The sequence below is a fragment of the Sarcophilus harrisii genome, chromosome 4 (genome assembly GCF_902635505.1).
Source record: "Sarcophilus harrisii chromosome 4, mSarHar1.11, whole genome shotgun sequence".
Taxonomy (NCBI): Eukaryota; Metazoa; Chordata; class Mammalia; order Dasyuromorphia; family Dasyuridae; genus Sarcophilus; species Sarcophilus harrisii.
This window is the reverse complement of record NC_045429.1, coordinates 296,984,353-297,008,298: the sequence shown is the minus strand read 5'-3', so window position 1 is coordinate 297,008,298 and position 23,946 is coordinate 296,984,353. Positions and strand designations below refer to the sequence as shown.

At 34.6% G+C, this 23,946-nt stretch overlaps 1 protein-coding gene across 1 annotated transcript in view; it reads left to right on the top strand.

Annotated features, from left to right (window-relative positions):
* Positions 1-23,946, top strand: part of DNAH9 (dynein axonemal heavy chain 9) — a 479,597-nt gene that overhangs the window by 416,572 nt on the left and 39,079 nt on the right. Inside the window, exons 60-61 of the mRNA XM_031965533.1 lie at positions 16,818-17,011; positions 18,135-18,283. Coding sequence (XP_031821393.1) covers positions 16,818-17,011; positions 18,135-18,283 — 343 coding nt within the window. The remainder of the gene's footprint in view (positions 1-16,817; positions 17,012-18,134; positions 18,284-23,946) is intronic.

Genomic DNA, 23,946 nt, shown 5'->3' with positions numbered 1-23,946 from the left:
GTCCTGGAATCTGATTTTCTGAAAGGCAAAAGAACGTGGATTACAGCTATCCAGCTAAAATGAGCATTATATTTCAGGGAAGAAGATAGACATTCAATGATATAGGTGAATTTCACCTATTTCTAATGAAAAGTTCAGAACTGAACAAAAAAAATGATCTCCAAACACTCAAGAGAACCATAAACAAAGGAAAAAGGAAAGACCTCTTGAGATCTACATTTCTGTTATGGGTATACTTAGAAAATGTGAGTATAATTTGATTTCATTATCATAATATGAAAAAAAAAAAACCAGAGGTGGAAAGGGACTAGAAAAAGAGGGGAAAAGGAGGTGAAATAAGGGAAATTACATCTCACAAAGAGGCAAAGAAAACCTATTATAATTGATGAGGGAAAGAAGGGAAGGGAATGAGCATTGTGTGAATCTTACTCTCATCAGATTTGGTTCTAAGAATATTAGACCACAGAGAAACTTGTCTCACCTTATAGGGAAGTAGGAGGGAAAGAAGGAAAAGAAAGGGAAAGACTAAGAGAAGAGAAAACAAGAATTAGGGGAAAGATGTAAAAAAGGGGGAAGGGCTCTAAAGGGGGAGGATTGTTTGAGGGAGGTGGTCATCAAAAGCAAAATACTGGAAAGGAAGGAAGGGGAAAAGGAAAAAAAAAAAGCATAGCAGGATAAATAAAATGGCAAGAAATACAGAATTAGTTTTTTTTAACGTGAATGTGAATGGGATGAACTCTGCTATAAAATGGAAGCAGATAGCAGAGTGGATTAAAAGCCAGAATTCTACAATATGTTGTTTACAAGAAACACATTTAAAGCATAGTGATACATACAGAGTGAAGGAAAAGAACTGAAGCAGAATATATTATTCCTCAGGTGAAGAAAAAAAAAAAGCAAGGATAACAATCACAGAAATAAAATAAAGATAGATCTAATTAAAAGAGATAAAGAAGGAAACTATATTTTACTAAAGGGTGCCATAGATAATGAAGCAATATCAATACCAAACATATATGCACCAAGTGGTATAGTATGGAAATTCCTAGAAAAGAATTTAAGAGAGATGCAAGAAAAAACAGACAGCAAAACTATATTAGTGGGGGATCTCAACCTTGCTCTCTCAGAATTAGATAAATCAAACCAAACCACAAAACAAATAAGAAAGAAGTTAAGGAGGTAAACAAAATGTTAGAAAAGTTAGGTTGTGTGATAGATCTTTGAAGAAAATTGAATGGAGACAGAAAGGAGTATACTTTTTCTCAGCAGTTCATTGAATTTATACCAAACTTGATCATATGTTAAGGCATAAAAACCTCAAAATCAAATGCAGAAAGGCAGAAATAGTAAATGCATTTTTTTTCAGATCATGATGCAATAAAAACACATGCAATATAAGGGCAGGAGAAAATAAACCAAAAAAGTAATTGAAACAAATTCCATCCAAAGAATGAATGGTAAAACAAACATAGACACAATTAATAATCATCCAAGAAAATAAAAAAATGAGACAACTAAAAATTTGGGGGAGCCAAAGTGGTAATAAGGGGAAATTTTATATTACTAGGTGCTTACTTGCATAAAATAGAGAAAGAGAAAATCATTGAATTGGGCTTGCAACTAAAAAACCTAGAAAAAGAACAAATTAAAAACCCCCAATCAAATAATAAACTTGAAAGATTAATAAAATTGAAAGTAAAAAAAAAACTACTAAATTAATAAATAAAACTAAAAGTTAGTTTTATGAAAAAACACAACAGGGGGCGGAGCCAAGATGGCGGAGAAGACAACCGTTTTTAAGCTCTTTCTTACCCTTTATCAATATTATATCGACCCAAAATAGTCTTGACTGGCCAATTGTAAAATGAAGTAGAACAACTCACCGGCAAGAAAATCCGTCTCCCAAAAGGTTGGTTCCCCAGGGGGAGATCGGGCGCAGACTGGGAGAAAAATTAGGTTCCGAGGAGGTCTCAAACCCAGGGTGAAGGCCAAATCTCACAAAGCGCCCAGCCCCAAATCACAGTACGGGGCTTTTCCTTGGGGAGTTGTATCCTGCAGGGAAGGGGCGCCCGGTTAGGCTCCAATTCTAGTGGGGGCCGGGCCATAGGTTTCCCAGGGCCGAGATCAGGCAGAGAACGGGCGGTTTGTGGCTGTCTGCGTTCTGCAGTTGGTCAGCTCAATACACAGTCCCACAAGAGGCCCGCCTGGGCATTTCACCACTTAGTTCAGCCGAGGGCACCCCCCTCACCCCCAAGGGTTTGAAGTCCAGTGCTGAATCCACTCCTGTTGGGGGAAAAACCCTCACCCAGGCACCCCTCCGAGGAAATCGTTTACATCTTTCCCTTGGCAGAGGGTGGAAACCCCTTGCCTGAGACCACCCAAGGCTTTAAAACATGAAAAAAAGATGAAAGAAAACCCACGCTTCTATGGAAAAGGCAGGTCAAAAAACCGAAGAGACCAAACAAAAATGCATCAGACTGTCCTCCTTTAAAATGCTCTCAAGAAGAGACCATTGTCCAAAAAGAGGTTGAAGAAAAGGGGAAAGAGAAGCCTTAAAGAGGCAAAACTTCCCGAAATTGAAGAAAAATTCCCAGGGGAGGGAAAAAAATTGTAATTGGAAAAAAAAAAAATTCAGGAAAGTAAGAATTGTGAATTGAAAAAAAAAAATTCACTAGAAAGTAGGGGTTTGAATTGGAAAAGACAAAAATTCGCAAGAAAGTGGATCCCAAATTGGGACAAAGAACAGAAAAGAAAGTAGGATTGGTTGGAAAAAGAAAATAATTCACTAAAAAAAATTAGAAATGGAAAAAATTCCACAGACCAAAAAAAATACATTCAAAAAACTCAATTGACATATACAAAAAATAAAAAAATAATGAAGAAAAATAATTTTTTAAAAATTAGAACTGAACAAATTGAAACAATGATGCTTGAGACAAAACCAGTCAAGCAAAACCAAAAAAAATGAAAACTGGAAAACCAGAATTATCTACTTCAAAATGACAGACTTGGAAAATAGATCTAGGAGAATAATCAGGATTATTGGATTCCAAAACTAATGAAAAAAAGAGCCTAGATACTATTTTACAAGAAATCATCAAAGAACTGCCCAGATGTAATAGAATCAGAAGGTAAAAATAGGCATTGAAAGTTATCGAACACCTTCTGAAAGAAACCCTAAAATAAAACCCAAGGAATATTGTGGCAAAATTTCAAAACTATCAGATTAAGGAAAAAAATTTTACAAGGAAAACCATTTAAATACGAGGTGCCACAATAAGGATCACCAAGATCTGGCTGCCTCTACATTAAAGGAAAGGGCCTGGAATATGATTTAAAAGGCACAAGAACTTGGGATCGCCAAGAATAAACTACCCAAAGGTTGAGCATTTTCTTCCAGGAAGAAGATGGGTTTAATGAAAACAAATGTTCCATTTGTTTTGAAGAAAAAACCAGAACTAAACAAAAAATTTGATCTCCAAGAATAGAACTCAAGAGATGCAGAAAAAAGGTAAAAATAACTTTTTGAGAATTTTTTTGTTGTGGATATACAAAAAAAATAAAAATTTGATAGTACTGATAAAAAAAAGGGAAGTAGATATGGAAAAGGGATGGGCAGAATAATGGGAAGGAGGGATAAAAAGGGAAAACCACATCCCACAAAGAGGTTGGAAACTTTATCTATTGGGGGAATTTAGAGAGGGGGAGGAACATTGTGTAAACTTACCTCATCAGAGTTGGCTAAAGGAAAATAATTGACATCTGTTTTAGAAAAATTCTCCCGCCTCATTAAAAAACGGGGGGGAAAAGGAAAAGAAAAGGTAATAAGGGAAGGAAGGGGAAAGACTGGGGAAGGGTTAAAAGGATAAGTCTGATACAAGAGGAAATAAGTTTAAAAGGGGAAAAGAGGGTTGGGGGAGGCAAGAAATAAAGCACAATCTGGGGTTATTAGGATGGGGAAATACAGATTTAGTAATTTAACCTAAATGGAATGGGATGAACTCCCCAAAAGAGGGAGGCAGATAGGGATTAAAAAGTCAGAACCCTACAATATTTGTTTACAAAAAACACATTTAAACAGGGGGATACAAAGAGTAAAGGTAAAGGTGGAGCAAAATCTTTATGCCTGAAAGTCAAAAAGGGGGCCATCCTTTCTCAGATCAAGAAAGTAAAATTATCTAATTAAAAGAGATAAGGAAGGAAATACATCCGCTGGGTACAAACAACAACAATATCAATATTAAACATATATGCACCAAGGGGGCCCAGCTTCCTAAAGGAAAAGTTAAAGAGTTGAAGAAGAAATAGACAACAAAACATAATGGAGATCTAACCTTGACTTCAAAAACCAAACCAAAAAACAAAAAAAAGAAATTAAAGGTAAATATAATATTAGAAAAATTAGGTATTTGGATCTTTGGAAAAATTGAATGGGAAGAAGAAAAAATTTTCTTCACTTCATGGAACCTATTCAAAAATTGACCAATTAGGACAAAAGACCTAAAATTAAATGCAAGAAAGAAATAGTAAAACTTTTCGATCATGGCAATAAAACTACATTCAACAAAAGTTGGAAATAACCAAAAGTAATTGAAACTAAACAACTCATCTTAAAGAATATTGGGTGAAGAAAAATTATAGATACAATTAATAATTTCACTCAAGATAATGACAATGATGGACATCCCAAAATTTTGGGATGCAGCCCAAAGGGAATAAGAGGGAATTTTATATCCTTAAGCTTTTGAATAAAAAGAAAGAAAAGTTAATGAATTGGGCTTGCAACTAAAAAACTAAAAAGACCAAATTAAAACCCCAATCAAATATAAATTGGAAATTTAAAATTAAAGGAGAAATTAAAAATATTGAAAGAAAAAAACTATTGAACTAATTAAAAAACTAACAGTTTTCTATGAAAAAGCCAATAAATAGGCCTTGGTAAATCTGATTAGAAAAGGAGGGAAAATGAAATTAGTAGTCTTAAAAATGAAAAGGGAGAACTTTCCATAAGAAGAGGAAATTTAAGAAATAAAAGGAGTTTTTTGCTCAACTTTGCCAATAAATTTGAAACCTATGAAAAGATATACCTCCAAAATATAACTTCCCAGACTAACAAGGGAGGAAGTAAATTTTGAAACCCATTTGAAAAGAAAAAACAGGCAATTAAACAACTCCCTAAGAAAAAAACCCCAGGACCAGTGGATTTACATGTGAATTTTACCAAAATTTAAAGAACAAATTGGCCCAATGCTATATAAATTATTTGATAAAATAGGGAACGAAGGAGTCCTACCCCCTTCTATGACACAGACATGGTACTGATACCCCAAAACCAGGTAGGCTGAAACAAGAAAGAAAATTATGCCAACTAATGAATATTGATGCTAAAATTTAAAGATATTAGCAAAAGACTAAAAAATCACTCCAAATAATACACTTGATCAAGTAGGATTTATACCGGAATGAGGGCTGGTTCAATATTAGGAAAACTATCAATATAATTGGCCATGTCAATAAAAATTAACAAAACCATATGATCATCTCTAATGAAAAGCATTTATAAATCCAAAATCCATTCCTATTAAAAAACCTTGAGAGTATGGGAATAAATGGCTTTTCCAAAATAATCAGCAGCATCTATTTAAACCATCAGTAACATCATATGTAATGGAGACAAACTGCAACCATTCCCAATAAGATCTGGGTGAAACAAGGTTGCCCACTATCACCGTTACTATTTTATTGTATTAGAAACACTAGCTATAAAATAAGGCTGAGAAAGAATTAAAGGAAAAGAAAGGCAATGAGGGCCAAATTATTTCCCTTGCCGATGACATTGGTATACTTAGAGAACCCCAGAGATTCTCAAAAGTTAAAATAATCCACAACTTTAGCAAAATTCTGGTTTAAAAAAAACCAATAAGTCATCACATTTTATATATCACTAAAACCAACAGTCAGAGAAAAGAGTTCCATTTAAAGTAACACATAAAAAAAATTTAGGAATCTATCCCAAAGGGAAAATCAAAACATGAGCAAAATTACAGACCCTTTTCACACAAATTGTCTGATCTAACCAATTGAAAATATTAAATGTCGGATGGGGGACAAATATAATAAAGATAAATATTACCTAAAACAATCTATTTATTTACCCATACCCAACAGACTCCCAAAAACTATTTTAATGACCTAGAAAAAAAACAACAAAGTTCATATAAAACAAAAAGGTCAAGAACAGGGAATTAATGAAAAAAATCAAATGATGGTGGCGTGTACCAGATCTAAAACTATACTATAGAGCAACCAAAACATTTTATTGGCTAAGGAATAGATTAGTTGATCAGTGGAATAATTATTCATAAAACACAGCAAATATAGCAACCTAGTCTTTGTAAAACCCAAAGATCCCAGCTTTGGGATAAGAACTTGTTTGATAAAAAATTGCTGGGTTGGAAACTTATGGCAGAAACTAGGATTGATCCATACTTAACGGACACCAAGATAAGGTCAAAAATGGGTTTCAGACCTGGCATAAAGTAAATTATTAATAAAAATTAGAGGAACAGGGTTTACCTCTCAGACCTGTGGAAGGGGAAAAGGGACCAAAGAGAACTGAGTCTTACTGATCACAAAAAAATTTGATTATACCAAACAAAAGTTTTGTACAAACAAAACTAATCAAAAGATTAGAAGGGAAGCAAAAACTAAAAATTTTACAGTCGGGTTCTGATAAAGGCCCATTTCCAAAATATATGAAATTAACCAAAAAAAATCAAGCCATTCTCCAATTGAAAATGGTCAAAGGATATGAACAGACAATTTCAGATGAAAAATTGAAACTATTTAGCCATGAAAAGATGCTCCAAGTCATTATTAATCAGAAAATCAAATTAAGACAACTCTAAGATCCACCACCGCAGATTCTAAGATGACAGGAAAAAATAATATGATTGTTGGAGGGGATGTGGGCTGGGACATTGATTCATTGTTGGTGGGTTGTGAACAATCCAACCATTTTGAGGAGTTTAACTTGTAAAAGTTATCAAACTAAACCCTTTTATCCAAGTGTTACTACTGGGATTATATCCCAAAGAGATTATGAAGGGAAAGGGACCTGTTGTACGAATGTTTGTGGCAGCCCTTTTGTAGTTAGAAATGGAAACGAATGGATGTCCACGTTGGAGAATGGCTGAAAAAGTGATATGAAAATTTGGAATATACTGTTCTTAAAAATGACCAACAGGGATGATTTTCAGAAAGGGAGACCAGAATGACAAGTAAAGAGAACCAGGAGATCAATATATTAACAATACTAGATGAAATCCTGATAGATCAGGCCATCCTCCCAGATCAACCAAATCATTTCTAATGGAATAATGAACTGAACCAGATCCCAGAAAAGAACCGGGAGATGACTAAAAACCATTACATTGAATTTGTCCCTTTTTTGCAACCCCGCATCTTTGTTTTTCACAAGCTAATTGTCAATAATTCAGGTCATTTTGTACGAAAATAATTTTTAAAATTTAAACTTTTTGTATCTGTTTATTTTTTTATATTTAACTCCGGTCCTGTTTGGGAGGGGAAGAGGTGAAAATTGGAACAAGAGGTTTGGAATTGTTAATGCTTAAAGTTACCCATGTATATATCCTGTAAATTAAAGGCTATTAAATAAAAAAAAAATATTCATTAGGAAAAAAAAAAAAAAAAAAAGAAAAAACACAACAAAATAGATAAACTTTTAGTTAATTTGATTAGAAATAGGAAAGAGGAAAATCAAATTGTTGGTCTCAAAAATGGAAAGGGAGAACTTTTCACCAAAGAGAGGAAAAGAGCAAAAAATTGTTTTTAACTTTTGAATAAATTTGATAATCTAAGTAAAATGGAGGAATACGTACAAAATAGAACAAGCTATTAATCAACTCCCTTAAAAAGAAAATCTCTGGGGCCAGATAGATTTACATATGAATTCTACAAACATTTAAAGAACAATTAACTCCAATACTATATAAACTATTTGAAAAAATAGGGAATGAAAGATTCTACCAAATTCTTGTTATTACACAGACATGGTAACCAGGTAGGATAAAAATAGAGAAAGAAAATTATAAACCAATCTCCCTAATGAATATTGATGCAAAAATCTTAAATAAAATATTAGCAAATAGATTGCAGAAAATCATCCCCAAGATATCAAATGACCAGGTTTATACCAGAATGAATGGTTCAAAATTAGGAAAACTATTACAAATTCACAATAAACCAAATTAACAAAAACCATATGATCATCTCAATAGATGCAGAAAAAGCATTTGATAAAATCCAACATCCATTCCTATTAAAAACACTTGGGTATAAGAAAAATGAACTTTTCCTTAAAATGTCAGTAGACTATTTAAAACCATCGAATTATTGTAGGGGAATAAACTGGAACCATTCCCAATAAGATCAGGAGTGAAACAAGGTTGCCCACTGTCACCATTACTATTCAACATTATATTAGAAATGCTAGCTTTGGCAATAAGAATTGACAAAGAGATTAAAGGAATCAGAGTAGGTAATGAAGAAACCAAATTATCACTCTTTGAAGATGATATAATGGTATATTTAGAAAACCCCAGAGATTCTACTAAAAAGCTATTAGAAATAACACACAACTTTATCAAAGTTGCAAGATACAAAATAAATCCACATAAATCCTCAGCATTTTTATACATCACCCCAACAAAATCCAACAGCAAGAGATACAAAGAGAAATTCCATTTAAGATAATTTTCTATAACATAATATTTGGGAATCTATCTGCCAAAGGAAAGCCAGGAATTATATGAGCAAAACTGCAAAACACTTTCTACACAAATAAAATCAGATTTAAACAATTGGGAAAATATTAAGTGCTCTTGGATAGGCTGAGCGAATATAATGAAGATGACAATACTACCTAATCTATTTATTTAGTGCTATCAGACTCCCAAGAAACTATTTAACTGACCTAGAAAAAATAACAACAAAATTCATATGGAAGAACAAAAGGTCAAGAATTTCAAAGGAACTAATGAAAAAAAAATCAAATGAAGAAGGCCTAGCTGTACCAGATCTAAAACTATATTATAAAGTAGCAGTCACCAAAACCATTTGGTATTGGCTAAGAAATAGATTAGTTGATCAGTGGAAGAGGTTAGGTTCACAGGACAAAATAGTCAATAACTATAGCAATCTAGTGTTTGACAAACCCAAAGGTGCCAATTTTGGAAATAAGAATTCACTATTTAACAAAAACTGTTGGGAAAACTAGAAATTAGTATGGGAGAAACTGGGCAATGACCCACACTTAACAACCTACACAAGATAAGATCAAAATGGGTTCATGATTTAGGCATAAAAAATGAGATTATAAGTAAATTAGAAGAACATAGGATAATTTACCTCTCAGACTTGTGGAGGAGGAAGGAATTTGTGACCAAAGAAGAACTAGAGATCATTATTGATCACAAAATGGAAAATTTTGATTATATCAAGTTAAAAAGGTTTTGTACAAATAAAACTAATGCAAACAAGATTAGAAGGGAAGCAATAAACTGGGAAAACACTTTTACAGTTAAAGGGTCCAATAAAGGCCTCGTTTCCAAAATATATAGAGAACTGGCTCTAATTTATAAGAAATCAGCCATTTTCCAATTGATAAATGGTAAAAGGATATGAATAATTTCCAGATGATTAAATTGAAGCTATTTCTACTCATATGAAAGAGTGTTCCAAATCACTATTGATCAAAGAAATGCAAATTAAGACAACTCTGAGATACACTATGCACCTGTCAGATTGGCTAAAATGACAGGAAGAGATAATGACAAATGTTAGAGGGGATGTGGGAAAACTGGGATACTGATATATAGTTGGTGGAAAAGTGAACAGATCCAACCATTGCGGAGAACAATTTGGAACTATGATCAAAAAATTATCAAACTGAACATACCCTTTCAACCCAGCAGTATTTCTACTGGGCTTACACCACAAAGAGATCTTAAAGAAAGGAAAGGGACCCACATGTGCGGAAATGTTTTGTGGCAGCTCTTTTTGTAGTGGCAAGAAATTGGAAATTAAGGGGATGTCCATCATTTGAGGGATGGCTAAGTTATGAAATATGAATGTAATAGAATATTATTATTCTATAAGAAATGATGAGCAAGACTAATTTGTGAAGTCTGTAAATACTTGCATAAACTGATCCTGAGTGAATTGAGCAGAACCAAGAAAACACACACAGTAACAGTAATTGAGCAGAACCAAGAGAATACACAGTAACAGCAAAATTATCTAATAATCAACTATGTTAGACTTAGCTCTTCTCAGCAATGCCATGATTCAAGGCAATACAACAGACTTGGATTGGAAAATGCTATCCACATTCAAAAACAGAACAACGAATGTGGTTTTTAAAAAAATGCCTTGTTTATTTGCTTGCTTGTTTTTTCTTTCTTTTGTTTTTTTTTTCCCTTTTAATCTGATTTTTCTCACAAAACATGACAAATATGGAAAAATGTTTAGAAGGATTATACATGTTTAATCTATATCAGATTGCTTGCTGTCTTGGGGAGGAGATAGGGAAGGGAGAGAGAAAAAACTTTTAAGACAAATTTTTAAAGAAATAAATGTTGAAAACTATCTTTACATGTATTTAGAAAAATAAAATACTTTTAAGAAAAGAAAAGCTCCATTTAGTCCTATATTTTGTTGTTTGTTTCATTTTGTTTTTAAATGAAAATAGCTTTTGTATTTTGTCAAAAATAAATTTTAATATTATTTAAAATTTTTACATCAACATTCATTATAGAAATTGTCCTATACAATATTACCTAAACTAATCTATTTATTTAGCGCTATACCAATCAGACTCCCAAAAAACTATTTTAATGACCTAGAAAAAATAACAACAAAGTTCATATGGAAAACAAAAGGTCAAGAATTTCAAGGAATTAATGAAAAAAAAATCAAATGATGGTGGCTTAGCTGTACCAGATCTAAAATTATATTATAGAGCAGCAGTTACCAAAACTATTTGGTATTGGCTAAGGAATAGATTAGTTGATCAGTGGAATAGATTAGGTTCAAGGGATAAAACAGTCAACAAATATAGCAACCTAGTCTTTGACAAACCCAAAGATCCCAGCTTTTGGGATAAGAACTTACTGTTTGATAAAAATTGCTGGGAAAATTGGAAACTAATATGGCAGAAACTAGGCATTGATCCATACTTAACACCATACACCAAGATAAGGTCAAAATGGGTTCATGACCTAGGCATAAAGAATGAAATTATTAATAAATTAGAGGAACATAGGATAGTTTACCTCTCAGACCTGTGGAAGGGGAAGGTCTTTATGACCAAAGCAGAACTAGAGATCATTACTGATCACAAAATAGAAAATTTCGATTATACCAAACTGAAAAGTTTTTGTACAAACAAAACTAATGCAGACAAGATTAGAAGGGAAGCAATAAACTGGGAAAATATTTTTACAGTCAAAGGTTCTGATAAAGGCCTCATTTCCAAAATATATAGAGAATTAACTCTAATTTATAAAAAATCAAGCCATTCTCCAATTGAAAAATGGTCAAAGGAACAGGATAATTTCAGAAAGGCCTGGAGAGACTTACACGAACTGATGCTGAGTGAAATGAGCAGGACCAGGAGATCATTATATACTTCAACAACAATACTAGATGATGACCAGTTCTGATGGATCAGGCCATCCTCAGCAACAAGATCAACCAAATCATTTCTAATGGAGCAGTAATGAACTGAACTAGCTATACCCAGAAAAAGAACTCTGGGAGATGACTAAAAACCATTACATTGAATTCCTAATCCCTATATTTATGCACACCTGCATTTTTGATTTCCTTCACAAGCTAATTGTACAATAATTCAGAGTCTGATTCTTTTTGTACAGCAAAATAATGTTTTGGTCATGTATACTTATTATGTATCTAAGTTATATTTTAATATATTTAACATCTACTGGTCATCCTGCCATTTAGGGAGGGGGTGGGGGGGTAAGAGGTGAAAAATTGGAACAAGAGGTTTGGCAATTGTTAATGCTGTAAAGTTACCCATGTATATATCCTGTAAATAAAAGGCTATTAAATTTAAAAAAAAAAAAAAAAAAGAAAATGGTCAAAGGATATGAACAGACAATTCTCAGATGGAAGAAATTGAAACTATTTCTAGTCATATGAAAGATGCTCCAAGTCATTATTAATCAGAGAAATGCAAATTAAGACAACTCTAAGATACCACTACACACCTGTCAGATTGGCTAAGATGACAGGAAAAATAATGATGATTGTTGAGGGGATGTGGGAAAACTGGGACATTGATTCATTGTTGGTGGAGTTGTGAACGAATCCAACCATTTTGGAGAGTAGTTTGGATCTATGCTCAAAAAGTTATCAAACTGTGCATACCCTTTGATCCAGCAGTGTTACTACTGGGATTATATCCCAAAGAGATTATAAAGAAGGGAAAGGGACCTGTATGTGCACGAATGTTTGTGGCAGCCCTTTTTGTAGTGGCTAGAAACTGGAAACTGAATGGATGTCCATCAGTTGGAGAATGGCTGAATAAATTGTGGTATATGAAAATTATGGAATATTACTGTTCTGTAAGAAATGACCAACAGGATGATTTCAGAAAGGCCTGGAGAGACTTACACGAACTGATGCTGAGTGAAATGAGCAGGACCAGGAGATCATTATATACTTCTACAACAATACTAGATGATGACCAGTTCTGATGGATCAGGCCATCCTCAGCAACAAGATCAACTAAATCATTTCTAATGGAGCAGTAATGAACTGAACTAGCTATACCCAGAAAAAGAACTCTGGGAGATGACTAAAACCATTACATTGAATTCTAATCCCTATAGTTATGCACACCTGCATTTTTGATTTCCTTCACAAGCTAATTGTACAATAATTCAGAGTCTGATTCTTTTTGTACAGCAAAATAATGTTTTGGTCATGTATACTTATTGTGTATCTAAGTTATATTTTAATATATTTTAACATCTACTGGTCATCCTGACATTTAGGGGAGGGGGTGGGGGGGTAAGAGGTGAAAAATTGGAATAAGAGGTTTGGCAATTGTTAATGCTGTAAAGTTACCTATGTATATATCCTGTAAATAAAAGGCTATTAAATAAAAAAAAATTTAAAAAAAAAAAAAAAAAAAGAAAAAAAAGAAATTGTCCTATAGAGATTTCTCTCTCCCCCTGTTTTGACTTTCTCCAGTTCAGGTATCAATATTATATTTGAGTCATAGAAGATTTGATAGGACCCCTCCTTTACCAAATTTTTTCAAAATTTATATTATTGTTAATTATTATTTAAATGTTTGATTGAATTCACTTATAAATCCATCTGGTTCTTGAGCTTCTTCTCTGAGAGTTTATTTATAGCTTATTCAAGCTCAGTTTCTAAGATAAGGTTATTTGAATATTCTATTTCCTATGAAAGACAATTTATATTTTTATAAATTTCATACATTTCATTTAAATTATTAGGGTTTTTTGATAGATGGTTGAAAATAAAATAGCTCCTAATAATTTGATTTATTATTTTTCTCCTTTAATTGTGAATTCACCTTCTTCATTTTTGATACTGGTAATTGGTTTTCTTCTTTCTCTTAAAAAAAATCAAATTACTTAATGGTTTATCTATTCTATTATTTTTTTTTTCAAAAAGTCAACTTTTATCCCTATTGCTGATTAAGTTGGAGGGGTTATATGTTGGAATCTTTACAAACTGTTAAGCCATTGGAGTTGATTTGATCTTAGAGATATTTTGGGCCAGAACTTGAAACAAGGTACTAAGTGGAACTGATAGAAACAATGGTTAAATCTAGTTTAGCACTGATTTAATCCTACAACAAATAATGGTTTCCCAGTGATATAATGATGGGTGTGTACTCAGTGCACAGCATATAAGCAAGAAGCTCTCAGGGCCACATGGGGAGACTCTGGAAGAAAGCCTACAAGCCCTATCTTGGAGGCAAGAGATTCATTGCATCTTCTACCTTGGTGCTGGCTGGAGACTGAAGAAAGCAGAGGCAGAAGCCAAGGACAAAGCTGCAAGATCTCTTGGAACCAAGCAGAGAGATAGGCCTCAACTAACCGGGCTAATTTGGAAAGAGAAATAAACATTTACACTTTTATCAGCTGGCTGCGATTTTGGAGTAATTATTTATTTCAACTGAGACTAAGGCTGCCTCCAGAAAACCTTCACAGTTATATGTATCATATTCCCATACAAGAATGAAAACAGTTTAACCTGACATAGTCCTGTATTTCTCACTCATGTTTATCTTTACATGCTTCACTTGAATCCTGTGTTTGAATGTCAGATTTTCTATTTAGCTCTGGCCTCTTCATCAAAAATGCTTAGAAGTCCTCTGTTTCATTAAACATCATCTATTTTTCAGATAATGATGAATGTTGGAGGGGGTGTGGGAAAATGGGACACTAATACATTTTTGGTGGAGTTGTGAACTTATCCAACCATTCCCAAGAACAATATGGAACTATGCCCAAAGGGCTATCAAACTGTGCATATCTTTTGATCCAGGAGGGTGATAACTGGGCCTATATCTCAAAAAGATCATAAAAAAGGAAAAGGGACTCATATGTGCAAAAATATTTATAGCGACCCTTTTTGTAATGACAAGGAACTGGAAACTGAGTGGATGCCCATCAATTAGAGAGTGGCTAAGTAAGTTATGGTATATGAATGTTATGGAATAGTATTGTTCTATAAGATATGATTTCAGCAGGATGATTTCAGAGAGGTCTGGAGAGACTTAACACAAACTTATACTGAATGAAGTGATAGAACCAGGAGAACATTGTACACAGCAACAGCAAGATTATACGATGATCAATTTTGATGGACATGGCTCTTTTCAACAGCGAGGTAATTCAAGCCATTTCCAATGGTCTTGTGATGAAGAGAGTCAAATGCACCTAGAAAGAGGAATGGGGGGCCTGAGTGTGGATCACAACATAGTATTTTCACTTTTTTGTTGTTGTTTGCTTGCATTTTATTTTCTTTCTCATTTTTTTTTCTTTTGATCTGATTTTTCTTGCGCAGCATGATAATTGTAGAAATATGTATAAAAGAATTGCACACGTTTAACATATATTGGATTATTTGCCATTAGTTAGGGGGAAGGAGGGAAGAAAAAAAATTGGAACACATGGTTTTGCAAGGGCAAATGTTGAAAATGATCTATGCATATGTTTTGAAAATAAAAAGCTTTAATTAAAAAAAAAGGACAACAACAATTTGTTGAGTAGGTTATTGTTGCTTGTAAGCCTACATCCTTTGCCTTCTGGAATCTTAAAATTCCAAGCTCTCTGCTCCTTTAATTAGTAATTGTTAAATCTTGCATGATTATGATCATGGCTGTTTGACATTTGAATTCTTTATTTCTGAATGCTTACAATACAACTCAACAACAACAACATGATGCCTTATAGCAAAATTAGTCTCTCTATTTCTGTTTTTTCCTTGATCTAAAAACTCAGGATTTTGGCTTTAATATAACTGGGAATTTTCAGTTTGGGATCTCTTTCAGAAGGTGAATGATGGATTCTTTCATTATTTATTTAGTTCTCTATTTCTAGGATATTTAAAAACTTTTATCATTTTTTTGAAATAGGATATCAAAAATATTTTTTTCAGAGATTTCACATAGTCCAAATGATTTTTTTGCCTTCCAACTATTTTAATAGTATTTTATTTTTCTAAATACATGCAAAGATAGTCTTCAACATTCATCCTTGTAAAACCTTGTGTTCCATATTTCTGTCTCTCTCTCTCTCTCTCTCCTTCTTCTCTTCACTCAAAGATAGGAAGCAACCTGATACAGGTTAAATATCTGAACATGTTTCTTAATTTGTCATGTTGCTCAAAAAAGAATCTGATCAAAGGGAGGAAAAAAAAAACAAACAACAACAATACAACAAAAAAGGTGAAAATACTATGCTTTGATCCACATTCAGTCTACATAATTGTCTCTCTGGATGTGAATGACAGTCTCCATCACAAGTCTATTGGAATTGCCTTGAATTACCTCATTGTTGAAAAGAGCTAAGTCCATCACAATTGATTATCATGTAATCTTGCTGCTACTGTGTACAATATAGTTCATTTAGCATCAGTTCGTGTAAGTTTTTCCAGACTTTTCTGAAATCATCCTGCTGATTTCTTATATAACAATAATATTCCTTTATATTCATATACAATAACTTATTTAGTTTTTCCCCAATTATGGGCCTCCACTCAATTTCCAGTTCCTTGCCACTACAAAAAGAGCTGCTACAAACCTTTTTGCACATGTTGTTCCTTTTCCCTCTTTTATCATCTCTTTGGGATATAGACCCAGTAGAAACATAGAAAGGCTATGCACAGTTTTATAGCCCTTTGGTCATAGTTCTGAATTGCTCTCCAGAATGGTTGGATCATTTTACAATTCCACTAACAAAACATTAATGTCCCAGTTTTCCTACATTCCTTCTGATAACATTTATCATTATCTTTTCCTGTCATCTTAACCAATTTGAGATGGTACCTCAATCAATATGAAATGGTACCTCAGTTGTCCTAATTTGAATTTCTCTAATTAATAATGATTTAAAGCACCAAATGATTCTTAAACTCTCTCTCCTTAATCTGTTTTCCAATCAGTTGTTTTTTTTTTCCCTATGAGATAGGATACATAATTCTTACATATGTTTTTTGAACTTTCCCAGGCTCTTTCAACAATGGAAGAATTCTGTAATCTAGACCGAGATATTGAGGGATCTGCCAAGCGTTGGAAAAAATTTGTGGAGTCAGAATGCCCTGAGAAGGAGAAATTTCCCCAGGAGTGGAAAAACAAGTCATCTCTCCAACAACTGTGTATGATGAGGGCAATGAGACCTGACCGTATGATATATGCTATGAGGTAAAGGTCCCAGCTTGATAGAGAGTCTAACTTCTGACTGTCATGAAAGAGACATCAAGACTATCAAGGGAACACTTACGGAATACAAAGTAGTAGTCTCGGTCCCCACTTCATCCAGGCCTCAAAACCATCAAAAGAAAGGTTAAGATAAAGGCTCATAAGTATAGTGGTATAAACTCTCTGCATTGAGAGCTCTCAGTCCTGTTGTTCCTTGTGGAACTTAAAGTTGACATTCCTTTACTCAATATATTTTCTTAAGATTTGAGAGGTTCAAATAGGGACTGGTTAGTAAGCAGAATATGAAGAGGTACTAATCAACTTTGTTCAGTGGAAATGAACCAAGTAGTGGAAAATTAGTGGAAAATTTTAACAATGTTGATAGAATAGGTCAATTTACTCTAAAGTTGTCATGAGACCTAAAAATCAAATACATGTCCATGTCACGTTTGTCACTTACTCACTTCTCTCTCTAAAGTTACCAAAAGTGACCATAGTTTTAGAGTTAAAAGGGACCTTACATTTAGTCTGATTTCCTCATTTTACAAATGAAATTAATGTTTATCAAATGACATATTACCAGTTTGATTAAACTTTTTTATCCTCTACTTTCCAAAATGTGTATCAGATGGTTCCTCTCTCCAGTCGCAATACATTATTTGCAATAATTATTGGTGAAAATCCAGTCATGGTAGAATGTGAAATCCAAGGTAGTTTTCTTTTTTCCTATGCAATCCCAAAATACCAAACCAGAACATTCCCTTTCTAAGATTTTCATGTTCCTGAGAGAATGCATATCTCTCATTCTTCATTCTTCACAACTTAACATATTACAGAGATTCTATGCTCTATTGAACTAAGTGAAAATATCCTAGGACTTTGGGTTTGACCTGCTTTATACATTTTTAGCTTTTCATTTTTTTTAATTTTATTTGGTTTTACAAAATATAGTAAATACTCATTTCACATTGGTATTTCAAGGAAAAATCTCTATAAACTAAAAGTTAGGAAACCTTGATTCTAGTCCTCACTCTACTACTATATGTAACTTTAGGAAAGTTACTTCCTCTGACTAGACTTTTTCATCTATAAAATGAAATAACTTGCTGTTATTTTTCACTGGCAGAGATTTTGTGGAAGAAAAGTTGGGAAGTAAATATGTGGCAGGCAGAGCACTAGATTTCTCTATCTCCTTTGAAGAATCAGGACCAGCAATTCCCATGTTCTTCATCCTATCTCCAGGTGTTGACCCACTGAAGGATGTAGAGAAAGAAGGTAAGAGGACTTCACATCAGAAACAACACGAAGCCAAAACCATGCCTTTCTTTTTTTTTTTTAACCAAACAACTAATAAAATTAGTATTTCCATGTGCAAAGTGAAGCAGAAAAAGAGGATTGTTTAGATACAGAAACATTATATAATAACTTGCTTTTACTTTTAAGTAAGAATATAATTGAATATTATTATATTTAACAGGCAATTGGTTTTTTTTTTTAATCAATGTTTAGCAATGTTCAAAGCAGAACAAGCCAGCTTTTTATGAGAAGAAATACTTAACAATCAAGAAATACTTAAAATCGTTGTCAGGGACAATGGAAACAAGTCAGATCCATTGGGGCTCTGAATGGAATTGGGCACCTTATTCCAGTAAAATCTGATGGGTTTTTATAAGATTCTTAATTGGGTCAAGCAGGAGCAGGGAAAGGGGAAGCAAATGGGAAAGAGATTGAGGATTTGAGTACTGGTGCTCATTCATGATAGTTACATTGTATTGGGTAGGAAAGGAAGGCATTGAGGGGAGGAAAGAAGAATCAAAGTGCCCATTCTGGCTAGGAGCCAGTTACATAGGAGTTTTATGAGCTTTCCCTGGGATAGCTGCCTTAGCCAATCCACCCAGAAGTCCCATTGGAGCCAATTCCCCCAGAAACCCAGATAGAGCCAGGAGAATTAATTCATAGCTTCTTTCCCCAAGCTAATATTTCTGATCTTTGTGGTGAAATCACTGATGGATTATTTGTGTCCTGTTCCTTAGGGAAGTTATAGGCCTGCTATCTTTTCCTGTTACTCATTCAGAAGCAGCATGAGGTGTCTTGCAAGGCACCAAGAATGCACATGCACGCACACACACACACCCACACACCCACACACACACACACACTCTACTTTCCACCTCTGAGAGTAGATAATTGACATATGATAGAATACTGAGAATTACAATATTAGTGTGAAAGAGGTAGAAAAATGGAAAGAATGTGGTGAGGAATAATTGTGGTTCTCTATGGCACTGATGGAAACTATCACCCAGTTCATGGCATACAGGAGGGCAGCAAAGTTGTCTAGCTCTTATTCTCATGATAGAGGATATGATTTCTCAGCTATCTCATGACAGTTTCCACAAAAAGCTTTCTAAATGTCAGCAACCTGCTATTCCAGGCTTCCTGCAATTAAAAAACAAAATAATTACAATTAAAACAAACAACAACCCCCCTCCCCCTACCCCACCCCCCCAAAGAAAACCCACCTACTTCTCACTTTTCCTATACTTCCTATGGTTTTTAAACCAAAACCTTTTTTAGGAAGAGTTAATTTTGGGTGTATATGAAAAGGAAAGTTTTAGAGTCAGGCGATTAAAGAAAATTCAGTGTTCCTTGGCCAACCACAAAATTACTTTTATCTCAAATGCTAGTCCAGACTGCAAGTCTGTCAGCTGCCACGTTGGAATCAGTAAGATTTGGACTCTGTCCTTTTCTGAGGCTTGGGCAAGTGTGATAGGCCTGACAATTGTTTAATAGCTCACTTGCTGAGCTAAACCCAACTTAACCTCTTGTAGAAGCCATTTGTGTCATTAAATATAATGGTGGCAGTACCATTTATGAAATAAATGGACACTGGGGACCCTTAATTGAGATTGATGCCCCTCCTCTTCTTCATGTCCTTAAGGATGAGAATACGGTCTCTTCGGTCTCTGGAGCTGTCAGCTGTTCAATCCACAGGGTTGAATTGATCAACTCCTGATTTATGGAGATGCCTAGGGGTTTGGACTAGGCTTGACTTTTCTGACTCAGATTCCTCTGTATCAAGGAGTTTTGTTTTGTGTATTTTGGTTTTTCTCACTCTGTGTGTGAGTGTGCATAATGGAAACTAAAGTGAAAAATTCATTTTTCCCAATGACTATCCTTGGAAATCTTTTTAGCATCTATAATTTGTTGGGGTTTTAAGGTTGTAATGTTCTCATTTGGTTTTCTGGTGGTCTTGGGACCAGCCTTTTTAGTTCAGTATTCACCACAAGAATAGCCAGATGTTAAAGTCCAAAAGTCTTTATTGTCTCCTTCACCTGGTGCTTAGCTAGCTTTCTTGAGAGCCTTTCAGACCAGCCTTTCAGACCAGTGGGGAAAGTGCAAGAGGCCGGCCAGCTACCATGAAGATGATGAAGATGGAATTGAATCTCTCTGAGTCCGAGGGCTTGAGCTCCTCCCTCCAGTCTGTTTATCTTTTCTGGCTCTGCCTCCAAGCCTCTTGTTCCTCCAGGAGAGGCACCAAGAGCCTGACCAAAGATGGAATAAATCTCTCTCTTTGGCTCCCAGAGCTTGAGCTCCTGCCTCCAGACCATTGTCTTCTCTGCCCTCTGAATCTAGCTGAGGCTCCCAGGTTATATGCTCTACACTAAGTATAAACCAATCATTATATCACTAGAAAACCATTATTTGTTGTAAGATTAAATATATCATACTGTACTTAGAGAACTATTAAGCACCATGCTAAACTAGGTAACTATTGTCTCATCAATTCTACTGACTTAATACCTTGTAAGAATGCTTGTTTCAGAGTTATGGCCCATAACATAACATTGTTTTGGGTTTTTTTTTACACTTCTTACATAGATAATAATTACACCAGTTTTAGCCTAGAAACTATTTGAGGCATAATTGGGCAGCATCAGGGAACTGATTATAAACTCATTGCCTAGGGAGGCTTACAAGAAAGCAAGGTGGCAGCTAGAATTATACTGCTATGAAGGCCATTGAAAGGCCTGAGAATGTAACAGATTTTTTAGAGCTAATAATTTTATGGGAGGCCACTGATTAACTCCTGCAGTACCAATGAGTACTAGGCTAGGGAATCTTTTAAGATGCCACCTAGTAGAATGTCATCTATATAACACCATACTCCTTAATTGATGAGATTGCAGGACAGCCATCAGTAAAGGAAAAAGTACCAAGCATTGCTTTCAGTTAGTAGAGTTAATATAATACTGGAGTGGCATCTAGAGCTCTTCAAGGAATTGACTTGCTTTCAATTGGGAAATATTTGAGGGAAAATGCCTTTAGAATCTATGAAAAGATGTGGACTTGGTAGATTGAGTAATAAAGTATGTGAGAATATGTCAAAATGAGCTTAAAGTTGCTTAAAGAAGTTGTGGGTATCAGGAGAAAAGTGGACATTGTAGTTCTGGAATATCCAGACCCAACAACAGTTCCTTAAGTGCCAGCATTAATTGGAATCAATTCAAAATACTAGAATAATGTGAAGTAATAAGTTGAGTCCCAATTCCTGCACACTAACCATCTACTCAAACTATACAGAAGCTGAAAAGAGGAAAACCACAAAAAAAGTGAAAGTGAACATTAAAAGAATACTGACTTTATAAATTCTGGACCAGACCTGAGATTTTTTACTTTAGTGACTTCCTAATACTAGAAGAATGTCCAGATCTGTTGGAGAAGCTCAGCAAGATGTCATGAATTTTCATATTGCATGGATGGAATAGGAGGATGTTCTTAAGAATGTTCTTAATCAATCCACAGAATCTAATTCACTGATTCATGACCATTCTGGGAAAAATCAAGGAAGATTCCTTTATCCATGATATAGGACTGTGAAGACCGCGTATTTTAAAATCAGCCAGAGTCAGGAATTCAGGTTAGGGGAAAATTGTCAATCTTTATTCTCAGTGAAGAAAGATCGGAGGTGGAAGAGAATGGGCAATAGCAATGTGTGCAGCTGAGTCAAGAAGCTAGCTAGACCAGCAGCCACATGATCAGCAGCTAGGACCATGGAACCCAGGCTCAATCTCTCCCAGCCTCTCTTCCTGTCTCTCTGCCTCCACCCACCAAAATCATCATTTCCTAAACAACACATCAGGACTTGCACAGAGAGTGGGCAGGGGCCATTCTTTATCCAATCATGTATATTAATAGAGTATAGTCAAATTACTATTTAGCCTCACGTGCTTGGGACCTCAGTGCATCAACTCAAGCCTCAGCCCATTACATAGGACCTCAGAAACCATATTAAGGCAAGTTGGTTAATGACATCATCACAATCTAGAAGCTCTTATGTATCATCTATAATGGTGACGGAAAAGGAAAAAAAAAGATATTATGATGGATAGACTACTGGACTTTAAACAACAAAACCTAATACAGACACAATGACTGGGTTTAAAATATTCTAGATTGCTTTCTAGGCATCTAGTAATTAAATCTGAGACTTGGCCTTGTATAAAAATACCATTGTATGGCTGAAGTAGGCAAGAAGTCTGCTTTTATCTATCCAGCTGGACATTTTACCAGTCTGTTCATATGCTACATGCCTTCCACTTTCCAATGGTTGATGAGGAATGTAGTCAGATACATGGACTACCTGGGAAGTATTAGTATGCCTTGATGTCTTCATTATCTTTGCAAAACTCTAAATAATATAAGAATTAATGAAAATGTTGTATCAGCTAGAGAAAAACCATTTGAAGCTATCCTATTGATAGCCTCACTTTTTCAGAACTTCTGTCATGCACTTGAGTCACAAGGGATGAACACTGACCCAGAGAAGGTAGAAGCAATTCTGAATTAGTCTAGTCTTAAAGACTTAGTAGTTATTATTGCAAATTTGTCATCTATCAGAAAACATGCCAACTTTATGTGTGAATCTTTACTGAACCAACCTTTCTTTTCTTAATTGTCTGCAGCAAGATTAGGTAATGAAAAACCAAGTGAAATGATATAAATGAAAAAACAAGGAAATGATGCTAAAGGATTTAAGTTCCAGGAACTTGAAATTTTTGAGACAAAAGAAGACATTGGAACAGTGCAATGGGAATCAAAACTTGACATTTCTAATTATTAAGCACTTACCCAGGGATTGTACTAAATTCTGGGGAATGCAAATATAAACAAAAAAACAGTCCTTGACCTCAAGGAGCTTACATTCTAATAGGGAAAGACAACACATAAAGGCAAACAGAAAAGTGAAAGAGAAATTGGAAAGAAGGAACCCATATAAAGTCCTGGTGGGGAAAGAAGTCCAGAGTCAGAAGTGGAGTCAAGAGAGGAATGAAGAAATGAAATTGACTGCCTTGAATACTTTTTGAAAATGGAGGTTCTGGAGGGAACTGATCAATTAGAGAAGGGGGTTACAGGAGCAGAAGGGACAGTACTGTTACAGAGTAGGAAGTCTGCTGGACAATGGTAGTGATGAGAGTAAAACTCTGTATGACCTGAGTGAGCCCTGTAAAATTATGTAAAATCACCAAAAAGAATGTCTCCTTTGATCTACAAACCAAAATGGTCTTGCATTCTCTTGGAGCAAGATAACCTTTCCCGGGGGAAAATCACAACTCCAGGCAAGATTTCACATTCACCTGAGATTTCCCTTAGACTCATACATAAAATGGGTCTTCAAAAAATGACTCTTTGCAGATCACTTCTCTTTCTTTGAGAATGATATGCCTGCCAAGAGAATCGCTCTTGGTGTTTCTTTAACAATAAAGCTTTTTACCATAGCTTTTGGGTTTAGTGAATTCCTTTGCTCCTGAACTTGTGCCTCACCCATTCCTGCCTAACCTCTACATTCCTGCCTACCTCATCCCTCATCAGTAGCAGAGCCATCTTCTAAAATGAGAAGATAGATTGAGAATTGTACAGAAAGAAGTCTAGATTCC